This window comes from Onychomys torridus, chromosome 2 (assembly GCF_903995425.1).
Source record: "Onychomys torridus chromosome 2, mOncTor1.1, whole genome shotgun sequence".
Taxonomy (NCBI): Eukaryota; Metazoa; Chordata; class Mammalia; order Rodentia; family Cricetidae; genus Onychomys; species Onychomys torridus.
This window is the reverse complement of record NC_050444.1, coordinates 150,846,630-150,873,805: the sequence shown is the minus strand read 5'-3', so window position 1 is coordinate 150,873,805 and position 27,176 is coordinate 150,846,630. Positions and strand designations below refer to the sequence as shown.

Here is a 27,176-nt window from a genome sequence, read left to right as displayed (position 1 = left end):
TGGACCGCCAATTGGTGTGTTCTTTCCTGGGGAGGTCCACCTCTCTCTCTCCAGCTTTACTCACCTGCCTGTAGCTCTTTGTGTAGGGTTGAGGCCTCCCCAGCTTTCCCCTGTTCAGTTTGGCATGTCCATTGATGTCCTTGCTCTGCTCATGTTTGAACGGCCATACTGGTGACTTCATAGGCGTAGCTTCTGATGTGACTAGAAGACACAATCTCACAGCAAGTGTGGCTCTTGCACTCTGTCCATGCCCACCTCTGCAATGTTCCCTGAGCCTTAGGTGTGGGAATGTCTTGTAGATCTAGTCATTGGGGCTTCCCAACTCTGCATTTTGATTGGTTGTACTTTTCTGTGGCGGTCTCCATTAGCAAAGACAAGTTCCTTTGATGAAGGGGTGAAGACTATACTTATCTCATCTTTTAAAATAGGTACAGGTCTGGTTGTGCAGCCTAGGCTGCCCTAGAATTTGTGGAAATCTTGCCTCAGCCTCCCATGTATAGGATTAAAGGTGTGTAACATTGTGCTTGGCCAAAAGATACTTTATTTTAGTATAATTTTCATGAAATGACATTTATAAAATATTATCAGTGAGGAAAACCTGCAAAACAGATATACAAATGCAATGGATGATCATGAAGTAAATATCCATGTCCTGGTCCTGAAGCCTTGAGAATTGTCCTCTTATATCCCCTGTTCCCTTGCAGATAGAAACCCTTGGGTGATGCCAGTAGCTGGGTTTTTATAACTGTTGTTTATTTTTGTATTTTATATGGGGAAAGTTTTCAATGAGGGTTCACTTGGGCAAATCCCAGGAGCATAGACCACAGGGCAGTCTCCTCACTCAAGGCCTGGATCTTCGTGCCTCTCTGCAGGCACTGGTAGGGTTCATTCGAAGTCTCCTGACTCCTCCTGCTCAGCCTGCTCAGCCCATGTTTCATGTTCAAGGCATCTGCATACCTCTGGTGCCACAATGGATGGAAGCAGCCTGGGTAGTCTGGTAAAGAGGCTAGGGCTTATCCAAGACTCCCATAGTGCTCTGGGGCTTTGAAAGAGGCAAGGATCACTTTTGGCAGTGGCAGGGGGAAGCTGGCTTTGTGGAAGGAGTGCCATTATGTTCATTCATGTGTCATTTTGCAATCTTAGTGTGTGTGTGTGTGTGTGTGTGTGTGTGTGTGTGTGTGTGTGATTTTATGAGGGTCAAACCTGTGTTTTAGGCAAATAACTTCCCTCCTAGCTATAACCTTCACCACACTTGTTGCATCTTTTTCTTTTGAGACAAAGTCTCATGTAGCTCAGGCTGAAGTTGAACTTTAAACATTAAAAAAGTACATTTATTGAGTGTGTGTGTGTGTGTGTGTGTGTGTACACGCGTATGCCCCTGTGCATACACTAAGGTGTACCTGTAGAAGTCAGAGAACAACTTGTGGGAGTCAGTTCTCTCCTTCCACCTTTCTGTAGGTTCTGGGGTTTGAACTCAGGTCATCAGGCTTTGGCAGCAAGTGCCTTACCCACTGAGCCGTCTTGCAGGCCCCGTGGCTTTAAATTAAAAGGATATCTATTTATTTTATTTTCTTATGTGTATGAGTTTTGTTCCCATGTATGTCTGTGTATGCGTGTGCCTGGTACTTGTGGAGGACAGAAGAGGGCTTCAGAGCCCCTGGAACTGGAGTTACAGGTGGAGTTACCTCCATGTGGGTGCTGGGAATCGAACCTAGGTCCTTTGAGCAGCCAGTTCTTTTAACTGATCTAATTGCCCTAGCCACCCCCATACTTAAACACAAAGTGTCACAGGAGTGATTAAGAGAATTCAGAGCTGTAGCCAAGCTAGTCTGTGGAGAAGAAGCGTTTGACAGGTAGTAAAGAACACAGTAGAAGCTAGAGACAGCCGAGGGAAAGACCCCAGGCTGATGTTGACCAAAGCGGTGTTCCCAGTGTGGTGATGCATGGCTGAGATCCTAGCACTGGTAGAGGCGAGACAGGAAGAGCAGGATTTTGTGGCCAACCGAATGACAGGAGTTTGAAGTCAGTCAGCAGTGCAGCAAGATCCCGTCAAAACCCCAAAAAACTAAGGGGGGGGGAGCTTCATTGGGACTTTGGGGTGCTAATAGCTGGGAACTTGGAGATGGGTGTGGTATCAGGACCTGGAAGAGATGGAGATGTGGAAGTTATGTAGAGAGTGGGTAGAGCTGGGTCCTACGTAGGTAGGGGCAGGCAAGGCGCAGAGGTGGCAGAGCAATTTCATCAGGAGCCTTGTGTTTGGAGTTGGTGAGATGGCTCAGTGGGCACACATGGGCACACACACACACACACACACACACACACACACATACACACCATTCATAAAATAATAAAAAAAAAATCTCAGCTAGATCTCAAAGAGAAGTAAGTTCAGCACGAGGGGAGGGCAAAAAGAAAAAGAACAGAGGAATAGGAGTCATGTGTTTGTGACAGAAACCCATTCAACCTGGTCCAAAGATGGACTACAAATGTGGAAGAGTAAGCCAAATAAACCCTTTCCTCCCCAAGTTACTTTTGCTGGTGGTGTTTCCTCATAGCAATGGGAACCCTAAGTCAAACCTTGCAGGCTGCATCCTGTTAGTTTAATGGAGCTAGAGCCAGGGGGACCGGGGGAAGGAGACATGAGAGACTGGAGTCTCAGCCGACAGCAAGGGGTAGAGTAGATTGGGGTCAAGGAGTAACCCCACTCCAGCCTGGGAATGGAGGAAAGGTCAAGGGTGCCGTCTGACAAAACTCCACACGAGAGACAAAGTGCTGAGTGAGTCCTTGCCCTAGAATCAGTGCAGGCAGGGCCAAGCAGTTGGGTGACACCCCATCAAGATACGGCAGCTGGTGGAAAGGGCAGGCATTGTCTGGGGACATTCATGGGACCGTGAGGCAGGATAAAGGAAAGGACACAGTCAACCGGCCTTGGAAACAGAGAAAACAGAGAAAACCAGCCATTTCTCTCAGGCTGAAGAAACTGATGTGGTTTTGTTTTTTTTGTTTTTTTTGTTTTGTTTTTTTGTGATGGTGAAAAATTGACATTTGTGGTAGTCTGAGGGAAGGGTGTAGCTGAGTGGCAGATCACTTGCCTGGCATTAGGGAGCCTTGGTTTCCACTCTGGCGCTGAGGGAAGAATTTACTATAGGCAAGACAACCCAAATTCCAGCAGCTGAGATTGCCCGCATAGGGTAATGTCCACAGGGTAGAGTGCAGCCTGGGTAAGAGGGGCTTCATTCGACACGGAAAGATGTTGGTTGCAGGCTGGGAGGTGGCTTAGTGCGTAGAGTGCTTGCTGTGCCAGTGTGAGGACCTGAGTTCTAATCCCCAGGGCCCACATCAAGCTGGATGCAGCAGCACATCTGTACTCTCAGAGCTCTCCCTCCCAGTGCCAAGATTACTGACTTGTAGTGACACACCCTCCTGGATGCAATGTGAACCCAGCTAAGGGAACTCACTTTTCCTTTATTTTTAGATAGGGTGTTATGTATCCCAGGACAGACGGAACTCTATGCCGTCAAGGATGACCTTTGATTTTTCCCGCTTCCACCTCCCAAGCCTGGCATCGTCACAGCTGCTCACCCCCATGCTTGGTTTATTAAAGTGGTACGAGGATCAACCCCAGGGCTTCATGCATGCTAAGCAAGCACTCTACTGACTGGGCTACACTTCCAGCCTGTAAATGAACATTATTAAGATAAGTTTTCCTCCTATGTTGGGAAGCATCTGAGAGTATGATAGGGTCTCTGTTCTCTAGCGGCGTGCACACTAACAGGGAAGACAGCTAATGAGCAGGTGTTTAGAAGACAAGAAAGGCAGAAGGATTTGAGAGACCAGAGCTGAAGGGACTAGTATTTGGCACAAGACAACCCAAGACCCAGTTCTCAGCACAAAGGAGATTTATTTGCCCCAGAGGGACAAAGGGCAGGGGATAAGAGACAAAGACAGGAGACAGAGGTCCAGGGAGAAGGTGAAGGGACCAAGGAAGAGGGGCAGGAGTATTTGTCCCAAGGGACAAAGGACCGCCTCTGGATAGAGAGGAGATGGAAGTGGTCCATAGGAAAATGTCAGTTTAGAAAGGTAGAAGGGGAATCTTGTGTTAGGATGAAGTGTTTAATTTTAATTGGACAGGCTAATTAGGGCAGCCACTGGGGGCTTTTGATTGCTGGAATACAATACTTTGATAGCTGGACATTGGTAGTCAGCCTCAGGAGGAAGTGGCCAAATAAAGGAAGAGACCTTGGTGGCTAGCTTTAGGACCATAATCTAAAAGTTTTTAGCAAGACAGAGGGGATAGGGGAGAAGGGCAAGGCCTGCCAGAGCCATGTTTGCCATGCTGGGGCTGGCTAGAGTCCTTTCAGGAGCCAACCAAAGGGGCCAGGGAAGAGGAGCCAGTAAATGCAGGGCCTTTTTGAGGGGGCAGGCCTCTAGCTCTAAACAAAACCCAGGGTGCTAGTCTATCTACTCTTACTCCAGGACTGGCAGGTTGTTGAGAGGCCCGTGGGTTTCAGAAAGCTATGCACAGCAAGTCACTACCTCTTTTTGAGAAGCAAAAAAGAGGTAGTGTGTGGAGGTGCATGCCTATAATCCCAGCACTTGGGAAGTGGAACAGGAGGATCAGGAGTTCAAGGTCAGCCTCTGCTACACAGTTGTGTTTAGAGCCAGTCTAGGCTACGTGAGACCCTGTCCCAAAAGTCATTAAAAAAAGGTATCCTGGGCATGGGGATGCACACTTTTAATCTCAGCACTCAGGAAGCAGAGGCAAGCAGATCTCTTGAGTTCCAGGCCAGCCAGGGCTACACAGAGAAACTCTGTCTCGAAAAACAACAAAACAAAGCAAAACAAAAAACAAACAAAAGACAGCCCAGGCATGGTGTCGAGTATCAACGCTTAGGAGGCAGAACCAGGAGGATCTCTGAGTTCTGGGACAGTCTGGTCTATATAGCTGTTCTAGGACAGCAAGGGCTGCATAATGACACCCTGTCTCAAAATAAAAAATTAAAAATAGGACATTTACAACGCTTTTCTTCACAAAGTTTCAAGGATCAAAATAAACTTTAGTGACAACATTGTGAACATTTCTGTTTATAGTTTTATTACGAATAAAATCACTGTTAAACGGTGCAGAGAATAAACCTGACCCATGGGAGGAACCCGCAGCCAGCGCGAGCGCGACATGGGCGGAGCTATCGCTAAGCCCCGCCCACCAGGGCCACTCCGGCCCCTTTCTCTTTGCCCCTCCCACTTCCGCGGGCACTCAACTGTGCGTCCCCTGCGTGCTGACGTCAGGCGCGTGCCCCTGTCCGTCAGCCGAGGAGGCCCCGCGCAGTGCTGCCAACGCCCCGGCGGAGAAGCTGAGGTGAGTGCGGGGCTCGAGTAGCCTCCCCGCGGGAGCGTGTTATGCACCGCCCGGTCCCAGTCGCGCGCCCCCCGTCCTCCCTCGGTCCTCGAGGATCCTCGCGGTCGGGGTCATCCCGGTGCCTGCGAGCCTCGAGGGAGGGATTGCCGGGTTTCGCGTGCGCCCGCGGGCCCGGGTTCTGCGGGGAACGAGGCGGGGTCGCGGAGAGGCTTGGGGCCCGAATGGCAGCGAGGCGCGGCCGGGGATGGCGGCGGCGGAGGGCGCAACGCTGCCGGTCTGTCAGTGGCCGCGAGTTTACCAGGCACACCCATCCCACCCGCTCCCCTCCCCCTCCGGCCGCCCGCGGGCTCCGGGGGCGCCGGGACAGCGGGACAGCCGACGTAGGGCCGGGTCCCGGGTCGGAGGCTGGGGGCTGCCGCTACGTAGTCGGCCTCGACTTCCTGCTTCCCCGGCCCCGCCGAGGTCGCGTTGCGGCGGGCGGGGGAGGGGAGCGGAACTGCGGCCGCAGGGCCGGGCCGGGGCCGAGGTGACGGACCGGGCGGCTCTGCGCCTGCGCCCCTCGGCGGTCCCCGGCCCCGCGCTCTTTCTGTCCTCTCCTGCCCCGGGCTCCCGGGGCTTCCACGACTGGGCCGGCCTCCTTCCCTTCCGGAACCTGCCTAAGTACCTCCCGAAACCCCGCCTGGCTGCTTGCTCGGTTCCTCATTACTAGCAGGAAATTTTTTTCTTTTTTTTTTTTTTTTTTTTTTTTTTTTTTTTTAATTCCTCTTTCCTCCCCTTTAAGTCCGGGAGAAATGCAGTGTGGAAGATTACGTCATCGCAGCATAAGGGGTGAGAGTTTTAACTCCTACAAGTCAGGGCTCACCAAATTAAGACAACATCTTGCGGCCTTAGTGGGTGACTCCTCTCAGCACATCGGTTCAGAATAAGGTGGTGGTTTTTTGGTTGGAAGTCATGTTGTCTGCCTTGATGGCTGCCTGAGATGCACCTGAAGTATGAGAACGTCTAAAATCTTAGGTTATTTTTGGCCAGGGGATACACACTGTCTGCAGCCACTTGGGTAGGCATGAACTTTAGAGGGCCGCTTGGCTGTACTCCGGTGAACTCTCCTGTGGGAGTTCTTTGCCACACTGACTGATGTGACTTAACTTGACGTAAAGAACTTAAATTCTGTGTGTGGTGCTAAGAGTGAGCCGAAAAGAGAATTTGGTTATACACCTGATTAGTCTTTGTTAGAATTGCAACTTAAAGTTGCATGCTTCAGATTTACCATTAATAATGGCTTTATTTTTTATTTTGAACCAGGGTCTCCATATTTAGTTCTGGCTAGCCTTGAACTTAGAGGGACATTCCTTCCAAGTCTCGCTTTACAGGACTTATTTATGTTCTGTCAGGGGAAACTGACAGAAGTAGTCTCTGCCTCCTAAGTGCTAGGATTACAGGCACAAGCTACGTAAATGACCACCCTTGGTTTTAATTTTTAACCCCCAAAACTTGAGTAATATTTTTAGGCTTCTTGTATCTTTATGTCCTTGGATTATAAAACGCAGCAGTGTTGAATATTAACGTTGCAAACTAAATGAGCTCCAATTGTGTAATGCCTCCTTGTAAGGGTGGCTCATGTTTGAAAAAGAATTTTCCAATTACTGCTCATTTGTATAGAAAATAGCATTGTTTGTTAAGAAACATCAGAGTAGTGTATCCACGTTGGCTTTCTGTAGTTTGTAGATATGGTGCTGAATCTTTTAAAATACAGTTAGCTGTAATGTGACATAGGAGTATAAAATAGGAGTACTTATCTACTGTATTTTTTAGTCTTCTATATTTAAAAAGTTTATGCATGGGCCAATTTGTATTTATTTAGAAAGTTCGTATGTGCACCAATTTGCGCTTTTTTTTTTTTTTTTCTTTTTAATGAAATAACTGGGTTGGTGAGATGGTGCAATGGATAAAAGCACTTGTCATGCAGGCCTGACTACCTTAGTTGGATCCTCAACCCATGGTGGAAAGAGAGAAGCCGGATTCTCAAAAGTTGTTATCTAGCCAGATTTAGTGGTTCATGACTTCAATCCTAGCTCTTCGGAGGCAGAGGCAGGTGGATCTCGGATCTCTGAGTTTGAGGCTAGCCCGGTCTACATAGAGTTCTAGGACAGCCAGGGCTAGAGAGTCCCTGTTCTGAAAAAAACAAAAGTTGTCCCTGATAATCATACTCTTGCCATCGTGCATGTGTACACACTTACAAATACACACAGTAATAATAAATAAAAATTAATAACTAGTTTGAATTTTTTAGTTTTAGACTGAGGCAAGGAAATAAGAGATGGTAGTTAATTGAGTCTTAAAAAGGAGCTTTAAATATATATACAGTAATTTGTTCAGTACCCAAAGGTGTCTTGTCTTCTGTTAAATTTTCTTAAAATATTTTCATATTGTGACCAACCCCCTGTGCTTAGTAAACATTTCTCCTCTCCAGTAATCTGAGCAAGCTCGTCAAGACTAAATCCTGAAATTTACAAAGTTTACAAAACATCAAGATTTATTTCCTTAGTTTTTTTGCATTTGAAATATTTTAAAAAATGTTTTTATTCTTTTATATTTTCACTCATGTATACAAAGTGTTTTGTATTTTGATCATATTCATCCCTTATTTCCCTCTTCTGCCACCCAACCCTCTCCCCACCATGTCCCCTCCCAACTGTGTCCTCTTGGGAGCTGCTGCGTCTAGTTAAAGCTGCTCCACTTGTCATCTCATGGTCTATGAGAGAAGCATTCCTAGTTATTTTTATGTGCACCCTGATAAAAATATTTTATCTAAAAGCTATTAAATTTGGAAAATTATGTACTCTTCTCTTTTTTGGGAAGGAGCACTGATAGGGGCTTGGAAGCTCAGGTCAAACTGCACTTTGATGTATAGTGCTACAATTTAAAAGGAGTTCTCATTTTAGTTTTTTTTTTTTTTTTTTTTTTAAGAGGATAAGAAATATTTAATCATTTTAGGCTACACAATCTCTTATGAAGGGGAACAGTTCATATTGGGTGCATTTTTCTCCCATAAACAGCTCTCTTTGTCCCTCAGTGTTAAAGGGCTATTCTGTATTTCTATGATAGTGCCTTTTCAGTCTTTGCAAAATGTTTGCTCTAAGTTTCCCCTGATAGAACATAAAAAAGTCTGAATCGAGGGCTTTGACTTGGTATGGTCATCTTGTATCCCTTTAATAAATATTTGTTGGATGAGTGAAATTGGTATTGTCTGAGGGTTAGTTACCATTCTCATTTTCTGCACATCCTATAGGACCTCATGTTTTGTCTCCTGAGATTATTTGCCTGGCCAACCATATCCTATTCTGGACTCACTGAAACTATTGCTAAGCTCCTTGCTTGACCTCATCTGTCTGTTTAGTGCAGTGTCTTCTGCAGCTGACTATCTGGAAAGTTTGCCATCAATTAGGAAATCTTTGGTAATTATTCTCTTACTCTCCTAAAATGTATCCAGACTTACCGCCTGCTTCCTCAACTTCCTGTATTTCTTTGTTTGCAAATAGTAGCTTATTTCTGCTTCCTTCTTCCCCCTTGCAGTGTCAAGTTTCCTGGTCATGTGATGTTTTGCCCTCCCGAGTTTCTACTTTTAGTCCTCATCTCTTCTGTCCAAAATATTTTACTGAAGTGTTTCTTAGTGTTATTCATCTTTGTCTGCCATTGCTGGTGTCATAAGTTCAGGGTGTCAGAGTTCCAATTCACTAATTACCCTGGGACATTGGTCTCAGACTGTATTTATTCTATGAAGAGACTACAAATATTTTGTTACCTAAATGTGTCCTTCTTGCAGTTGAGAAAAATTAAACTGGTCAAGGTAGCACATTCCTATAATCTTAACACTTGGGGAGTACAGGAGGGTGTAGAAGAAGTTTAATATCAGCCTTGGTGATATGGAGTTCTAGGCCAGTCTGAATTACATGAGATCATGTCTCAAAAAAATTAAGTTTTTAATTTTAAAAAATTAAGAGTCTCATTAAGTTATCAAAGTTGACCTTGAACTTGCCATACTCTTCCCTCAGTTTCTCTCAGTAGTTAGGATTACAGACTTGAGCTACCTGACCCAGCTGAGAGAGAGAGAGAGAGAGAGAGAGAGAGAGAGACTGTCTGTCTGTCTTTAGATTTATTTTGTGTGCATGAGTGTTTTGTCTGCATTTATGCTTGTATGTACACCATGTGCATGCCTGGTGTCCACAAAAGTCAGAAGAGATGGTTGGACCCTCTGGAACTGGAGTGAGGGCTGGCTGTGGGTGCTGGGAACCAACTTGGGTTCTCTGCAAGAGTAGCAAGTGCTTTTAACAGCTGGGCTGTCTTTAGTTTCTTTTTAAGTTGAGTACCTAGGCTGCCATGTTGGTGCACTGTCACAGGAAGAGAACCTCTGACTTGGCTGTGTTGCTCATTATTTTCTTTAACACTTCCTGCTTTAACACATCATTTTCTTGAGGCTCTTTATTTCCATCTGCTGCTTTAGTTCTGCTGCCGTGATTTCTGGAGATGCTGCTGCCTAGAGGGGTTAGAAGCATAGACTTTGGAGCCAGACTGCCTGAGTTGAAATCTTTGATCTGTCATTTATTAGCCATGTACAATCTTAGGTCATGCTTTGTGACTTGAGTTTATCCTTTGAAACGTGAAGCTAGCAAGCCTGGCAGGTAACTTAGGCCTGTATAATCCCTGCACTTAGAAGGAGGGTTGGAAGATCTGGAGTTTAAGATCATACAAGCCTTGGCTATAGGAGTTAGATGCCAGTCTGAGCTACCTGAGACCTGTTTCAAATAAAAATCAAAACAAGAAATAAGGCTAGTAACAGCACCTGCCTCACAGTGTGGAAGATTGTGTCAGTTAATGTATGTGAAATGTTTTAAGACTCATCACCTGCAGGCAGAGCTCTGTAGGTGTTTGCTCTCACTCTTACTACCTCTTGGGCACCACCCCTTGACCTTAGAAACTGTGTTTACTTCACATCTAAATTTTTTTTAAAGATTTATTTATTTATTATGAATACAGCATTCTGCCTGCATGTGTCCCTGCAGGCCAGAAGAGGGCACCAGATCTCATTACAAGTTGTTGTGAGCCACCATGTGGTTGCTGGGAATTGAACTCAGGACCTCTGGAAGAGCAGTAGATGCTCTTAACCACTGAGCCATCTCTCCAGCCCCTAAATGTTTTTATAACCATCCCTCCCACAGACTAATCTAATGAATCCTAAAAATTCCAGGTGGACATTGTTATCTCCTTTACATTTTTATTTTCCCTACTGTCACAGAACCAAATACTACTGGGGCTGGTGGTGTGGCCCAGGATAGTTATTAATGTGGCCCAACACAAAATCATAAACATAACTTAAAATCTGTGCATGTGTGTGTGATTTAAAATTAAAATTGTATGTGTGTACACTTCTGCCACAGCTCATGTGGAGTTTAGAGGACAACTTTGTCGAGTCTATTCTTATACCATTAATGTGGGTTCTGGCTATTGAACTCAAATCATTAAATTTTCATAGTAGAAATTATTTTGCTTTGAGCTATCTAGCCAGTGTCTGTCTGTCTCTTTCTTTCTCTCATGAATCCCAAGCAGGTCTTGAACTCTTTTTGTAATTGGGGATGACTTTGAACTTCTGGTTTTCTTGTTCCCACCTCCCAAGTGCTAGAATCAGGGGCATGCACTACTGTGCTAGATTTATGTGGATTTTGGAGATCAGGGCTTCATGCATGTTGGGCAAGCTCTCTGTTAACTGAGCTATATCCCTAGCACATAGCCCATTAAAAAAACAAAACAAAACGTATCTACTGTTTGTGGTGGTACAAGCTTTGATCCCAGCATTTGGGAAGTGGAGGCAGGCAAATCTCTGTTGGTGTTGCACACAACACACAAGGTGCAGGCAAAACACACATATACACAAATGCAAATAGTTCCAATGTGTCTGGTTTAAAAGGGATTTAGGGTCTGGCCAAATAGATCAAAGGGTAAATCAAGTGTGAGGAAAGCCAGTGGTCATGATATCCGACATATAATACCAGCTTGAGAAGTCAGAGATGGGATTCCCCAGAGCAAGCTGATGAGCAAGACTAAGCATGTTGGTGAACTCTGTATTTGACTGAGAGACCTTGCCTTAGTGTATAAAGGTGGAAGAGAGATAGAGGACAATTCCCAGATAACAACCTCAAGTGCTCGAACACACATGAAACATACATAGGCACATACGTACACACCACATACAGGAAACAGAAAAGGGAGCTAAGTATATGTTGATGGTGGAGAGGGAGGAAGATAGAAATGAATTTGGGTTTCCCACATCAGAAGGCATTTGTGCTAAGATTGGCATTGTGTCAACATCAGGAATCCCTCCTGAGAACCAGCAGGGAACAATGTGCTTTCCTCCCACATCAATAAAGTTTGGGAAACAGTCTGTTAGTGATGCATGCTCCTTTCATCCAAAACAATGAAGTGTTCTGTGTGCTGTCAATGTATCTTAACAAAAATGTAAAATTAAGTTCTGCAGTTTTATATAATTTGATAAGATATGACAAGTCACTAGAAGTACATAATAACCAAAAAAAGCACACACTTCCCATCACCAGTACCTTCAGCTTTCTGTGCTTGGTCTGTTTGGCATCTCCATTTTTTTGTATTATTTTTTCTATTCCATTACAAAGAGGTACTTTCTCCCCTCGTTGTAGAGGCCTTGTAGACAGCCCCATGTGTCTTCTAGCTCTTGTTCTTCACCTCCATACTTGGACTTTTCACCTTCAGCATTCCCACCAGCCTTTGTTTGGGCAACGCCATGATGCAGTTGTTGAGCATAAGATAGGTGCATGGCTTTGATTTATCTGAGGGTGTGTGTGTTTTTTTTAACTGCCGTCTTAATTTCTTTTTGATTATTTATGTAGATAGTAGTAGATCAGGGAGCTAGAGGAGTATATTATTTTGAGTTCAAAGAACAAGTTTTGACTTGATGCATATCTAAACCATACTCATTGTCTTACTAATTTAGGAACTTCTGGACCCTTTGAGTGCTTGCTTTGTGACAGAGTTCCTAGTGTTGGTGGTGGACCAGCGACTAAAGAAAGACCAAGACAAATCTATCACAACTTTACATGGGAGTTATAGATAAGGGTTTAAAGAAAATGTTATAGATAAGGGTTTAAAGAGGTGGCTTGGTAGCATGTGTCTTTATCCACTGAGCCATCTAGGCCCAAGTATGTCCCTCCCTCCCTCCCTCCCTCCCTCTTTTCTTTTTAAAGGAGAGGCACAGGGTCTCATGTAGCCCAAGTTGACCTTAAGTTCACTGTGTAGCCAAGTTTGAACTTGAACTTCTGACTTTGCTGCCTCCACCTCCTGAGTGCAGGGTTTCAGGTTTCTACAGCCGTGACTAATTTTCTATGGTGCTCAAGATAGGGAGCTTGAACTCAAGCTTTGTGTGTGCTAGGCAAGCACACTACCATCTGAGCCTTGTCCTCAACCTCAGTTTTCCTTTTATCTGCAGCCTTTACCTGATATTTCATCTAACTAGAGATTTATTCTTTCTAGACTGTTTTCTGCACCTGCTACTGTTTTACACCTTTTAGCACTTGTTGATAATGTAAATTTTTAGCAATCTGAGAATAATAATTTAACAATTTTGTTTAAAGCCAGTAAAGGTGTTATATTTTGAGCATTCTAACATTATATACAGTACAGTCTGTCTGTTCAGGAAGTTACTGAAGTTTCTGTCTTACTCAGTATACTGCTATAATAGGCATTTAAATATCTTGCTGACTTTTGTAGTTAATATAACAGAAGCCCATTACAAGAGAGGTTGTTGTTCCTAACTTAAATCCTGGTAGATCAGATCTTAGTTGCTTAGATTTTATTTATTTATTTTTATGACTTTTTTGTAATTATTTTTTTCTTTTTGAATACAGTTTTATTGTGTAGCCCTGGTTGGCCTGGAACTTGCTGTGTAGCCCAGGCTGCTGCCTACCTCTGCTGGAATTAAAATTGTGGGCCATTAATACCAAGCCTGTGTTACCATGTTGATATTCTTCACAGTTTAAGAATGTGTAACATTTTAATCTTGTGTGTTGTTACTTATTTTTCTGTTGCATCAGCTGTCTTGCTCTTACAGTATTCCATTGTAAGTGTATGTGTTTAACAAGGAGTCATGCAAGATGGATTTGAATTTCTAATTCTCTTTCCTTCACCTTTGGAGTACCGAGATTACAGGTGTCTTCCACCCTTCTAGGGATTGAGTTTAGTGCTCAGTGCATGCTGGATACTCTACCAAACAAACCTTACCACCAGTCCCTTTGTCTCTTTTTAAAAAATTTAATTATTTCTTAAAAATTGAATGTATATGGGTATTTTGTCTGCATGTGCCTGGTACCTGCAGAGGCCAGAGGAGGGTGTCGGATCTCCTGGAACTTCAGTTGCAGACTGTTGTGAGCCTCCATATGGGTGCTGGGCATCCAACCTGGGTCCTCTTGAAGAGCAGCCAGTGCTCTTAACTGCTGGCTGAGCTATCTCTCCAGCCCCCCAATGTTTCTTAATAAACTATTCTTCCTTTTGGAAAAATGATCTGAAATAGAATTACTGAGAGAAATGCTATGAATATTTTTTATGGCTCTTAAGATACCTTCAGTGGCTGGCCTTGCAGCCTGCTTTTTAAAATTTTATGTATTAAGAAATTTCTTGGGGTTGGAGAGATGGCTCAAGGTTAAGAGCACTGATTGCTCTTCCGGAGGTCCTAAGTTCAATTCCCAGCAACCACGTGGTGCCTCACAACCATCTGTAATGAGATCTGGTGCCTTCTTCTGGCATAAGTAATACATGCTGTATACATAATAAATAAATAAATCTTAAAAAAAAAAAAGAAAGAAAAGAAAAGAAATTTCTAGCTGGGCGACAGTAGTGCATGCCTTTAGTCCCAGCACTAGGGAGGCAGAGCCAGGCAAACCTTTGTGAGTTCAAGGCCAGCCTGGTCTACAGATCGAGATCCAGGACAGGCACCAAAAGTACATAGAGAAACTAGGAAGAAAAAAAACAAAACAAACAAAAAATTCTAATGACACTGTAGAGGTTTCAAGGACTGCCATGAAAATATCACAGATTTATCACTAAGGCTAGATTGTGTTAATATGGTTGTTCTCTTTTGAGGGCTCTCATATACTTTGAAAATAAACTTTGGTTAGGTGCACACATGTTTAATCCAGTAGGCAAATCTCTTGAGTTACAGGCCAGGATTTCATAGTGAAAGCCTGTCTTGAAACAAAAAACACCCAACACCACCACTACCAACAACAGTAACAAAAATAAGCTCTGGCAGATATTATTTTAAAACGTTTCCTGGGTTTATTTTTCTCCCATCTGTTCTGACATGCTTTTCATATTGGAATGGACTGATTAGGTAGCCATGTGCTCCCTCTGTAATATTTTCCACATACTGTGCCCAACTTAGTATTATTGCTCTTGTAGTGATGGCCACTAGTTTTGGTCGACACAAAATGAGTGATGGTGCTATTCTAGTTGCTTTATATGCATTAGTTTGTTTCTCTTTGTAGTAATTCTGTGAAGTAACTTCATGGGATATATAGGACCCTATCTCAGGAAAAATAAAAAGGCTGGTGAGGTGACCCTGGAATTGATGGTGGAAGGAACGAACTGACTGGTAAAAGTTGTCCTCTGACCTCCTCATGCACCATGGCACACAAACACATTGTGCATACACACATACAATTATAATAAATATCTGAAAAGTTAATGTTACTTGTCTTTGAAAATTTCATGCTTCCCCAATATTTATTACTTTAGATAACAAACATTTTAAAGGTATTAAACATTTTTAATTTTTTCTTGCTCTGTATTACATTAGATGCTGTGAGAGGGAGACAAAGAGGAGCCTAGTCCTTTCAGAGAGCATAACCTGTATTAGAATGAATGAAAGTGCCTGGGGATAAGGTAGCTTGATTGTGTGATTTATTCAGTGGGTGAATACCTACTATGTGACCAGTATTCTGGATGTAAAGCAGAGTCCTTGCCCTTGAGGATTTAGTAGAAAGTGTCTTATTTTTAGTACCTTTGCTCTTTCCACCGCCATGGGGAATCCCAAGGATGGAACTCAAGTTGTCAGACATGGTAGCAAACCCAATTTACTGAACCATCTTGTTGGATCTGTCTTTCTTGCTGCAGCAGTATAAGTAAACATGATAATTAAAAATTACAACCATATTATAGGGAAAGTAAACAGAGTGCTATAGAGTGTAAGGAGGAGGTATATTAGTTACTTTTCTATTGCTGTGATACAACATCATGGTCAAGATCACTTATAGGAGAAAGGGATTATATGGGCTTCTGCTTCCAGAAGATTAAGAGTCCACTAGTAAGCATGGCAGCAGCAGGCATAGCATCTGGAGCAATAAGCTCAGAGCTCATATCTTAAATCACAAGCAGGAAGCCAAGAAGGAGAAAACTAGGAAAACTCAAAGTTTCTTCTGTGCCTCCCAAAAATACTTCCTCCAGCAAGGCTACATCTTCTAAATTTACCCAAACAGTGCTACCAACTGGGGACCAAGTCTTTAAACTTCTGAGCCTATGAAGGGCATCCTCATTGAAACTACTGCTGGAGGAAACTATGACTTTGGATCAGGTAGTCAGGAAAATTTCTTGAATATGTGATTTAGACTGAGATGTGGGGGATGATGAGAATCATCTGCCAGAACAGTGGGAAGGAGGTGGGAGAGTTGACTCAATGGTTAAGGGCACTTGTTGCCCTAGTGGAGGACATGGGTTCAATTCCCAGCACCCATGTGGTGACTCAAGACTACCTAATTGCAGTCCCAGGGACTTTTAGTGCCCATATGCACTTGCCCACGTGGTGGTACACATACATGCAGACAAAACATGTATAAAAAAATAATCTTAAGAAAGTTATTTTTAAAAGAATACTGAGAAGCCAGGCGGTGGTGGCGCACACCTTTAATCCCAGCACTCGGGAGGCAGAGCCAGGTGGATCTCTGTGAGTTCGAGGACAGCCTGGTCTACAGAGTGAGATCCAGGACAGGCATCAAAACTACACAGAGAAACCCTGTCTCGAGAAACAAACAAAAAACAAAAAACCGTGAGAAAGGGAGTGGGCATGTTTGAAGATACAGGAGGTCTGAGGCACGGAGACCAAAGGGTCAGGGGAAAAGATGAAGGATTTAGAGCCAAGAAGGGCCTTGCTGTGGAAACTCTTTCTTTGGGCTGTGATAGTGAAATACCAAGGGCTAGGTAGCACAGAAGCTAATTTCTCTTAGTCTGGAAGATTCAAGATGAAGGCAGATTGTTTCTTGTGGGGCTGAGTAAACAGATGATGCTTTCTTGTTGCTCTTTTATCCACTTCGTTAGTACTTAACCCTCTCCCAAGAGGCCCTTCCTGATGCCATTACCACAGGATTTAAGGTTTTGTCATGAAATTTGGAGAGGGATTCAAGCATTCAAACCATAGCAAGAGGTCAGACAGCTGGCAATTTTTGAAATCTAGAAGTAGGGGAGGTTTTTTTTTTTTTTTTTTTTGCAGAGGTGAGGTTTTGGAAGAGGTGGAAGGTTGGGTGATGATTTGAAAAAAAGGTAGACTTTAAATAAGCACAAATCATATTGGACAATTGAAGTGGCTGGTCATTGATTAACAATTTATCTTGGCAGTGTGAGATTCTTAGAAGCAAAGTAAAAGATTGTAGCCCTGCCTCCCTCGGTCTGTCTCAGAGCTGAGGTAAATGCAGGTGTTACCTGGTATGTGTTATCTGCTTTTTAGATGAGGTATGTGAAGATGCACCTTTAATCCACATTTTTTGAGGTGGAAAAATCTACCTTTGATCTGGCCACAACTTAGTATACTTTATATAGCACATGGAAGAAGCTTTCGCTCTTTGCCTGCTTGCTCTTGCTGGCAAGTCCATTCCTTCACTGGTATTAGAGCCTACTTCTTCAGAATTCTGGTGTATACTAAAGACCTGCGGAGACATCCAGCCTTATGTACTGAACAGTTACTAGATCCTTAGACCTTCTTTTAGTTGACTAACAGTCTTTCTGTCTGTCTTATCTCTATGCTTATCTGTCTATCCATCTCTATGCATCTCTATCTATCTGTCTATTTTTAGATAGATAGATATTCCTTTAGAGAACCTTGACTAATCCAAATTATGGTACCAGAAGTGGTTTTAGAGCAACAGAAGTATAAGGATGGATATTTTAAGTATCTGTAATAGGCTTTCCAATTTGCCAACACCTCCAGTTACTGAAGCCTCTCCTAGAAGCTCAAAGAGTATTGAAAGCCCATGGTATGAACTATTTTACAAACTTAAGGAGACTAATGCATTTACTATACTGATTCAGTAATTTTGTGATAACAAAGTATTTGGTGACTCTGTATATAAAGCTTTTGACAATTTGTAGAAAAATAAGGAAAATGATGATGCTGATTGGTTGTTCCTAGCATCCCTGGATAAATTGACGAAAAGAATGAACTCTGATAAAATTAACCAACTTCAGCCAGATGGTGGTGGCATCTTTAATGCCTTTAATTTCAACACTCGGGGCAGAGGCATCGGATCTCTGAGTTCAAGGCCATCTTGGTCTACAGAATGAGTTCCAGGACAGCCAAGGCTACATAGAAAAACCCTGTCTTGAAAAAGAAACCCCAAACAAACAAAAACAAAAATTAACCTAACTTCTAGCATCTCAGAATATGGTGAAGGACAACAATGAACTCAGTAATAGGCTCCAGATGTGTACAGTTTAAAGGTTTCTAAGTGTGCCCTGGAAGAGAATCTTCTCTCTAGCAGCCACAGAGCTCAAGTTGTGGCAAATGAAACCCAAGCTCTTATAAGACTAGCTGAATCACAGTGAAAATTCAAGTCCTGTGGTGGTTAAAGTAAGGGAATTAATAAAGAGTGGGATTCTGTAGCTTGGAATGGACATATGTGGGAAGACCCTATCGAGGCTGAGAACCTTGAATTCTCAGATTCTCAAGTGTTGCACAAATCCTAATTAGTCTTAATAAAAACCCAGAGCCAGATGTGGTGGTATTGTGTTCCCCAAAATATTGTGCACGCTAATAAACTTATCTGGGGTCAGAGAACAGGACGGCCACAATATTAAACATAGAGGTTAGGCAGTGGTAGCACATGCCTTTAATCCCAGCACTCTGGAGGCAAAGCCAGGCGGATCTCTGAGTTCAAGGCCACATTAGAAACAGCCAGGTGTGGTGACACTTGCCTTTAATCCCAGGGAGTGATAGCAGAAATGAGAAAGGTATATAAATTGTGAGGACCAGGAACTAAGTTAGTTAAGCATTTTGGCTGGTTAAGCATTCAGGCTTTTGAGCAGTAGTTCAGCCGAGAGCCATTGGGATGACACAGAAGTTTGCAGTCTGAGGAAACAAGACCAGCTGAGGAACTGGCAAGGTGAGGTAGCTGTGGCTTGTTGGGTCTCTCTGATCTTCCAGCATTCACCCCAATAACTGGCCTCGGGTTTGATTTTATTAATAAGTACTTTTAAGATTCATGCTACAGCCAGCTTTCAGGGTGAAAGCTGAAATATCAGAGAAGCAGAGCAAGCCACAGCCACCACCTCTTACCTCACCAATTCCTCAGCTTGAAGGAACCTGAGTTTTTGTCTCCTCCCACTTTATATTCCTTTCTCTGGCTAGCCATATCACCTCCTGTCTCAACCTTCCTAGTGCTGGCATTAAAGGTGCATGATCCCAAGTGTTGGAATTAAGGTGTATGCCACCACTGCCTGTCTCTGTTTCTCTTTTAGTCTTGTGTAGTCCAGTGTGGCCTTGAACTCACAGAAATACAGACGGACCTCTGCCTCTGCCTTCCAAGTGCTAGGATTAGGTGTGTGCCACCACTGTCTGACCTCCATGGCTAACTCTGGCTGGCTCTGTCCTTTGATCTTCTGGCAAGTTTTATGTCTTAGATTACAAACAGTATATCACCCCATTCAAGGGTTTATCTCAGCTGAGGAAATAGTCTTTCCACCTTCAGCCTTTTCCACCTTTGGGGAAATTAATCCATCATTGTTTGCTAAACCAGCAGTGACTTTCTCCCAAGTTGATGCCAGGCAAGACAATACTGATGTCCTTCAAGGCTACCAATTGTGCCTCTTGACCTATAAGCAAATTAAAGGTTTGGGACTTTGGGCTGGAAAAGCCATTAAGTGTTGAAGGCTTGGTGAGTTGTTCTGTAGAAGCTTTGAAGGTGAGAATGTTAAGAGCAATGCAGACAGTGGAGGCTTGCCTGTAAAATTTCAGAGGGAAGTTTGAGAACCTCTTAATGACTCTGTCACGGCTGTTTGCTATTTTGAGTTAAGAATTTGTGGTTCTGGTTAGCTGGGGCTGAAGAATCAGCTGTGATTAACAAGATAGTAGAACCACTAAAGAAAAACCTTTGTTTTGCTGGGATATTTGATGCTGGTCAGCTGGGGAATGGTCCCATATTTGGGGCTCAGTGTTGGTCTCTTCTGTTGGCAGATCTGGCACTCAGCACCAGGTATAGCCAGGTCAGCCTTGGTGTGTAAATAACCCTCATCTCTGTCACCATGACCACTTTGTTTATGGGACCATTGGGCAACAACAGGGATGGCTGGAGAAAGAGGTTGACTGTCCACAGAATGGGTCATCCACTTAAGGTCATCTTTTTTTTTTTTTTTTTTTTTTTTTTTTTTTTGGTTTTTTGAGACAGGATTCCTTTGTGTAGCTTTGTGCCTTTCCTGGAACTCACTTGTTAGCCCAAGCTGGCCTTGAACTCACAGAGATCTGCTTGGCTCTGCCTCCCAAGTGCTGGGATCACAGGTGTGTGCCACCACTGCCCTGCTGAAGTCATCTTTTGATGAACATTTACGTGGGACACAAGTATCTTCACATCTTTTGTCCCATGTGGAGAAGTCCATTACATCTTCACCTCATTTTTCTCATCAGTTTTCCAATCATTCTCTTTCTAGTCCCTAACCAGCCAGCCAATCTGTTGGCTATAGCAAAATCTTAACATCTGGTCATTTTTCCTTCCAAACAAAATGAATGACCATGTGTACTGCTGGAAGTTCTGCCCAATGGAACAATTTCCCTTCGCTGGTGTTTTTCAGGGTTATCCCAGAAAGGGTTGCAGCTGTCCACTTCTGAGTGGAGCCTATATAAGGTGCAGAACCATCAGTAAACCAGGCCCAAGATTTCCTAAGAGAGAATTGTTGCCTCCCTTCTCTCTTTTACTTAGTGGGGATTGAACCTGAGAATATGCAAGTTAGGCCTGTGTTCTACTTCTGAGTTCCTATTGATCTTTCTGAATAACTGCTGAGAAAAGCATCAGTCATCAGTGATGTCAGGAAGAATCTATGGAAGTGATAAATCCATAATATCTGTACCCAATAGGCTTGTTGTCTCTAGGGGGCATGAACTATACATTAGAGATGGCTTTGTATGGTATAAAGTTTGGCACATATCAGATTCTCAATAAAATCTGTTGAATGAGTGAAAAAAATTATAAAGGGAGAGTTTTAATCTCCATTCTCCTAATAAAATGTTTTATGGTATCTTCATACATTATTGTGTAGTTTTCAAACTGTTTTGAAATACCGTTTAAAATTATATAGCTTATTTAAATATTTAACAATTGACTTGAAAAAAAAGTGCTGGGGGTTGAAATCAAGGCTTTATGTGAAGCACATTGTCTACTACTGAGCTGTACTTACTTATTGAAGCAAGCCCTCACCCTCCCATTTCATGGTAGCCCAGGCTAGCCTCAGATATGCAGCTGGGATGGCCTTGAAATTCTGACGCAATGCTTTTGTTTTCTTAGTGCTAGGATTATAGGCATTTGCTATCATGCCCAGCTTTTTTTGAGACAGGGTTTCTCCGTTTAGTTTTTGATGCCCGTCCTGGATCTCGCTTTGTAGACCAGGCTGGCCTCGAATTCACAGAGATCCGCCTGGCTCTGCCTCCTAAGTGCTGGGATTAAAGGTGTGTGCCACCACCATCTGGCGAAAGTTTTTTTTTTTTTTTTTTTTTTTTTTTAAGTATATGAGTGCTCTGTCTGCATATACACCTGGATGCCAGAGGAGGGCCATCAGATCCCACTGTTGATGGTTGTGAGCTACCATAGGGTTGCTGGGAATTGAACTCAGGTTGCTGGGAATTGAACCAGTGAGCCATCTCTCCAGCTATGCCCAGCTTTTTGTTTTGACTTTTGAAGAATTCCTGTTTACTGATGGTTTTGAAAACTATAAAGTTAAAACAACCCTATGTGTGACTTAAATATGCATGAATGTGCACTCACATGTACATTTTCATTATATAGCCTAGATTGGCATTGAACTCATGATCCTTTTGCTGAGATGACAGGCATGTACCACCATTTGTATAAAGTTTAGAGTTGGAAAGGAATGGCATGATACATACATATCAGCTTTCTGGCTTTGAGACAAGTCTTTCAAGTCATACTTTTCTCCTTTCCTCTTTGGAGCCTGAGTGCTATACAGAACACTCTCCTGGAATTTGCTGTCATGTTCCTGCCTCTGCCTCCCAGGTGTTGGGACTGTAGGTGTGATCTGCCTCACCTAATGCTTAATTTTCTTACCTAGAAAATTAGTTCATTAAAAGACCTTCCATTCTAACTTTCTCATTCTTGTCTTGGTTCTTTTGAGTAATATTTGGAGGATTAATACAATAAGTTGAAATATTTATTCCAGTGTTCAAAAACAGTTAACAGTGTTTTTGTTTGGGGAAAAAAGGTAGCTATGGTAGAGGTATAGAAGAAATGTTTGGGAACTGAAGATGTAGTTCATTTACCCAGCATGTACAAAATTCTGGCTTCCATCCCTATCTCTGAGGCCAGTTGGGGATACATGAGACTCTGTCAAACTTTTTCTTTTTTTTCAAGACAGGGTTTCACTGTGTAACAGCCTTGGCTGTCCTGGAACTCATTCTGTAGACCAAGCTATCCTCAGAGAACTCTGCCCCTATCACCCAAATGCTGGGATTAAAGGTGGTGTCACCACTTCCCGGCATCAAGGTTTTTGGGAGGAATTCCCAAGCAATGTTCTGTTCTTAGTAGGATGATGTGTGATGTAGAGCCAAACAGGACAATGTGCACACATGTAAATTTGGACTGTTCTGTAGTATGAGCACTTTTTATGTGAGTTTATGTGTACATGTGTGAGGCCAGAGGTTGATGTCAAGTGTCTTTCTCACTTTCCATCTTTTATTTTACACCCCCCCCCCCATTTCTCTATATTAACAAGCCCTGGATGTCCTGGAACTTACCATCTAGAGCAGGCTGGCCTCCCTCCTGAGTGCTGGGATTAAGGGGTGCACCACCATGCCTGGCTGTAAAAAAATTTTTTTAAAAAGCTGTATATAGATATCTACCATAATTTATGCTAAGGTTATGTAAACTGCAGTCTCCAATGTAAGTGGATTAGACAGGAGAGAGAGACAAAGTTTTGGTTTTATATATTCTACCTAATCTGGTAGCCAGGCTAGTTAGTCATTCTGTTGGATTGGCAAGAAAGACATGTGGAATTGAATAATTCTTTTCTGATTTCCTGTAGTGTCTCCTCTTTCTTGTATCTAGACAAAATGGAGTGCTTTAGGGTCAAGTGTATTTAAAATGAGAACAACTTTAATAGTATTTTGGGTTAGTGTGAATGTAATATCTTTTTCTCACACCATGTCAGTTAATGTAACTTTCACAGCATACTAACTTATTTCACAAAACTGCCCTCACTTCAGGGGCTAGCTGCAAATGGTGGTGCCAAGGCTATTTACCTCTTCCCATTTGACTATGGATTTGGTGGTCACCATGGTTCAGTGTTTTGGTACACATGTCTGAAACTCACCAAATAGGCTAGTATGGCTAGCTAGTAAGCTCCAGTGACCAGCCTTTTTCTACTTCTTTAGCTCTGGAATTGCAAATGTGTATACCATGCATAGGTGTGCTCAGCTTAAAAAGATTTCTCTTTCATTCATTCAACCATTCATTCTTTCATTCATTCACTGTGTGTGTGTGTGTGTGGGGGGGGATTTCATAGAGTGTCATGTCACATGTGGAGATCAGATGACAACTTGGGAATTGGTTCTTTCCTTCTAGTGGGCTCCCAGTGTTGAACTCAGGTCATCAGAATTAGTGGCAATTGTCTTGACCTTTTGAGCCATCTTGCAGGCCCCAGCCATTGTTTGTGCTGGGTGTGTTCTAGGAAACAAACTTGGGTCCTTGTGCTTACAAGGCAAACATTTTATTGACAGAGCCTCTCTTACCTTTTGAGACAATCTTGCCTATTTAATCCTAGCTGGTTTGGGATTTATTCTGTAGCCCAGGTTGTCCTCAAATTCATATTTTTCTTCTGCTCAAGTGTTGAGATTATTGTTATCAGCATGTCCAGCCCATATTTCTGTGAATAATGGGGGAGTTTATATCGCCTGTGACTACTGTTATAGTTTTATATTTTATGTGAGTTTTATATTCATTCATCAGCTTATAAATGTGTCAGTCTGTTCTAAATGTTTAAAGTACAGTGATGTGTAAAGTATTCTAGGCGCCTGTATAGAGGTGTTAATGAACATTTCTAAATTGTCATTAAATGTTGTGAAGGGAACTAGTTTTAGAAATACATAGACGTGGCATCCAACCCTTGGGTTTATATTTTAATTAGTGGAGGGATCTATCTATGTCTTTTTTTAAATGCATTGATTGGTTGTTTATGGGGGAAGGCCTATCTGTGCCATGCATGATATGCATGTGGTTGTCAGATGACAACTTGTGGAAGTCAGTTTTCTCCTGCCATGTGGGTCCCATGGATTGAACTCAGGTCATCAGGCTTGGTGGCAAGTGTCTTCTTTGGCTGATCCATTTTACTGGCCCAGAGGACTATATTTTCATGTTTAATAAGATGGCAGCTCTAACCAGCAAGAAATTGTAAACCCCCCCCCCCCCCAGGGATTATGTTGATGATTTATTTATTTATTTCTCTCAAAACTGTTGGAAGTATTTGTTCCTTTGTGGTTGGGGGAGATTACTCAGTTGGTAAAGTACAAGCATGAGGGCCTGAGTTCAATCTCCAGAACCCACAAAAAAGTTGGTACTTGATGCTCAGTTTATCTTTTCTACTTGGTGAACACAAGGCCAATAAGAAGCCCTATTTCAAAAAAACAAACTAGGCCAGGTGGTGGTGGTGGTGGTGGTGGTACATGCCTTTAATCCCAGCACTCAGGAAGCAGAGAAAGGCGGATCTCTGAGTTTTGAGGCCAGGCTGGTCAACAGAACGAGTTCCAGGCACCAAAAGCTACAGAGAAACCTTGTCTCGAAAAACCAAAAATAAATAAAACAAAAATATAACTAACTAACTAACAAGCTGCATGGTAGCTGCAGAATTACACTTGAGCCTGTCCTATGGCCTCCACACTTTTGCACACAAGTGCATATGTACTTATGTACAGATATACACACATTCACAGACACACAAGGATTTCATATCTTCATTTCGCAGATGTCAGAAAAATTGGAAGGGCACTGAAGAGATGGCTCAGTAGTTAAGAACTCTTGTTCTTGAAAGAATCTGGCTTCCATTCTAGCCCCTTTCTCTTCTGACTTTCCTGGCCACCAGACACACACATGGTAGGTGCATGGACACACATACACATGAACAGAACACTCATAACAAATCTAAAAAATTTTTTTGAGGGGAAGTATATCTCAAAATTAAGTATAACAAATTCTTTGTTGTTTTGTTTTGTTTGAGATAGGGTTACCCTTTGTAATCCTGGCTGTCCTGGAATTCACTATGTAGACTGGGCTGGCCTTGAACTCAGATATTGGCTTGCTTCTGTCTTCCAAGTGCTGGGATTAAAGGTGTTTGCCACTACTGCCTGGCAACATTTTAATGCCATAGCCACTTGCAGTTTTTTTTTTTTTTTCTTTTTACAGTAAATTCTTGGTGCATTTGTAATAATATGTCTGCACATGCTGTGGTGTATTAGTGAAGGTCTGAGGACAACCTTGAGTAGCAGTCCTGGTCTTTTACCTTGTGTTTTGAGTCAGGGTTTCTCTTGTTCACTGCTTTGTGTATGGTCTAGGCTACAAGCTTCTGCCTTCCCCTTCCTGGAGGGGCACTCTGGGATCCTGGCACTTTCACTACTGCATCTGACTTTGATGTGGTTCTGGAGATCTGAGCTCAGGTTGTCAGGCTTGTCTGGGAAAGTGCTGTGCTCTCTGAGCTATCTCCTCAGCCCATGTAATTATATTTTTAAATAAATCACTATGGTTAGAAGAGCTGATATTTTCATTTTTAAAATGTAGGTTGAAACTCTTCAGGCCATGAGTAATAACTAGGCTAACCAGAGATAACCTAATCATTGTCCAGTTCCTAATGCTCACATGTTCTAGGGGTAATGGACTGTGCTGCTTGGTACTTAGGTTCTGGGATGCTGCAGCTCTAAGGCTGGGTAATGGACTACCCTTTACAGTGTTCTTTGTGTTGCAATTTATCTTGCATATAGTACATATGTGTTCATACTAAAGTAAGCTTTCACAGAGTTCATATATCACATGGGACTCTTTCTCCTATCTCTTCCTCTTTGTTATTAGAAGAAGTAATTCAAAAAAAGAAATATACTGATTACTGTTCTACTTTTAGATTTTGATACTTAAGACAAAACAACCAGGTCCAGAAACTTAGCGAATGGACCCTTGCAACTGAGCCATTGCCGTTTTTCTTTTCAGAGGTTTTTAGCTGTATCAGTAATGCTAGTTCTTTTCTTTGAGTGTCTGAACCTGTTACTAATTGAGAGGGGAAAATATGTATATAAATAGAAATCAATAGAATAATTGTCTTTAATTTCTTTGTAGGTCAACATCTAATTTGAAATATTAAAAGTGGATACAAAACTATTTCCGCAATGCAGACAATTAAGTGTGTTGTTGTCGGCGACGGTGCTGTTGGTAAAACATGTCTCCTGATATCCTATACAACAAACAAATTTCCATCGGAATATGTACCAACTGTAAGTATAAAGGTTTTCTGATAGTGAAAGGAATTTTTTTTTTTGAGCTGAGGATTGAACCCAGGGCCTTGCGCTTGCTAGGCAAGCGCTCTACCACTGAGCTAAATCCCCAACCCAGTGAAAGGAATTTTTAATGTGATCTCCTTTGAAAAAACTTTGTCTGCCTGAACTGAAATATTTTTGCCCTTTTAAAAAAATGAAATTTCATTATCTTTATTTACTTTGTGGGGTGTGTGTGTGTGTGTATGTGTGTGTATGTACATACCCCACCTGCCTTGGCACTTGTATGGAGGGTTGAGGACAACTTGAAGGAGTCTCTTGATCATGTGGGCCCAGAGATTGAACTCAGATTGTCATGTTTGGCAGCAAGTGCCCTTACCATCTCAGTCATCACACCAGCCCATTGTTTGCTGTTTTTAAAGGTTTTTGACTTCTCATGGGTACTTACTTACACTTTAAAAATGACATTAAAGAGCTGAGGGTAGAGGGATGGCTCTGCAGTTAAGGGTACTGACTGCTTGCTTTTCCCGAGAAAGAGGAAGTTTCTTTGAGGGGTGAGAATTTAAAGATGCAATTTGATAGCTGGGTGGTGGCGGCAGCGGCGGCGGTGCACACCTTTAAGTCCAGCATTTTGGAAGCAGAGGCAGGTGAATCGTTGTGAGTTTGAGGCCAGCATGGTCTACAGAGTTAGTTCCAGGACAGCCAGGGCCACACAAAGAAACCCTGTCTCAAAAAAAAAAAAACAAAAAGAAAAAAAAGTAATTTGGTACTAAAACTAAA

The 27,176-nt window shown here is 42.7% G+C and overlaps 1 protein-coding gene across 2 annotated transcripts in view; it reads left to right on the top strand.

The window, feature by feature from the left end:
• Positions 1 to 5,245: 5,245 nt before the first annotated feature.
• Cdc42 (cell division cycle 42) overlaps positions 5,246 to 27,176 on the top strand; it is a 38,426-nt gene continuing 16,495 nt past the window's right edge. The window contains exons 1-2 of one of the 2 annotated variants that reach the window (XM_036178682.1): positions 5,246 to 5,359; positions 26,242 to 26,396. In XM_036178682.1, the coding sequence (XP_036034575.1) occupies positions 26,292 to 26,396 (105 nt within the window). In that variant the 5' untranslated portion in view covers positions 5,246 to 5,359; positions 26,242 to 26,291. The remainder of the gene's footprint in view (positions 5,360 to 26,241; positions 26,397 to 27,176) is intronic. The other variant, XM_036178681.1, reaches the window with a different exon arrangement.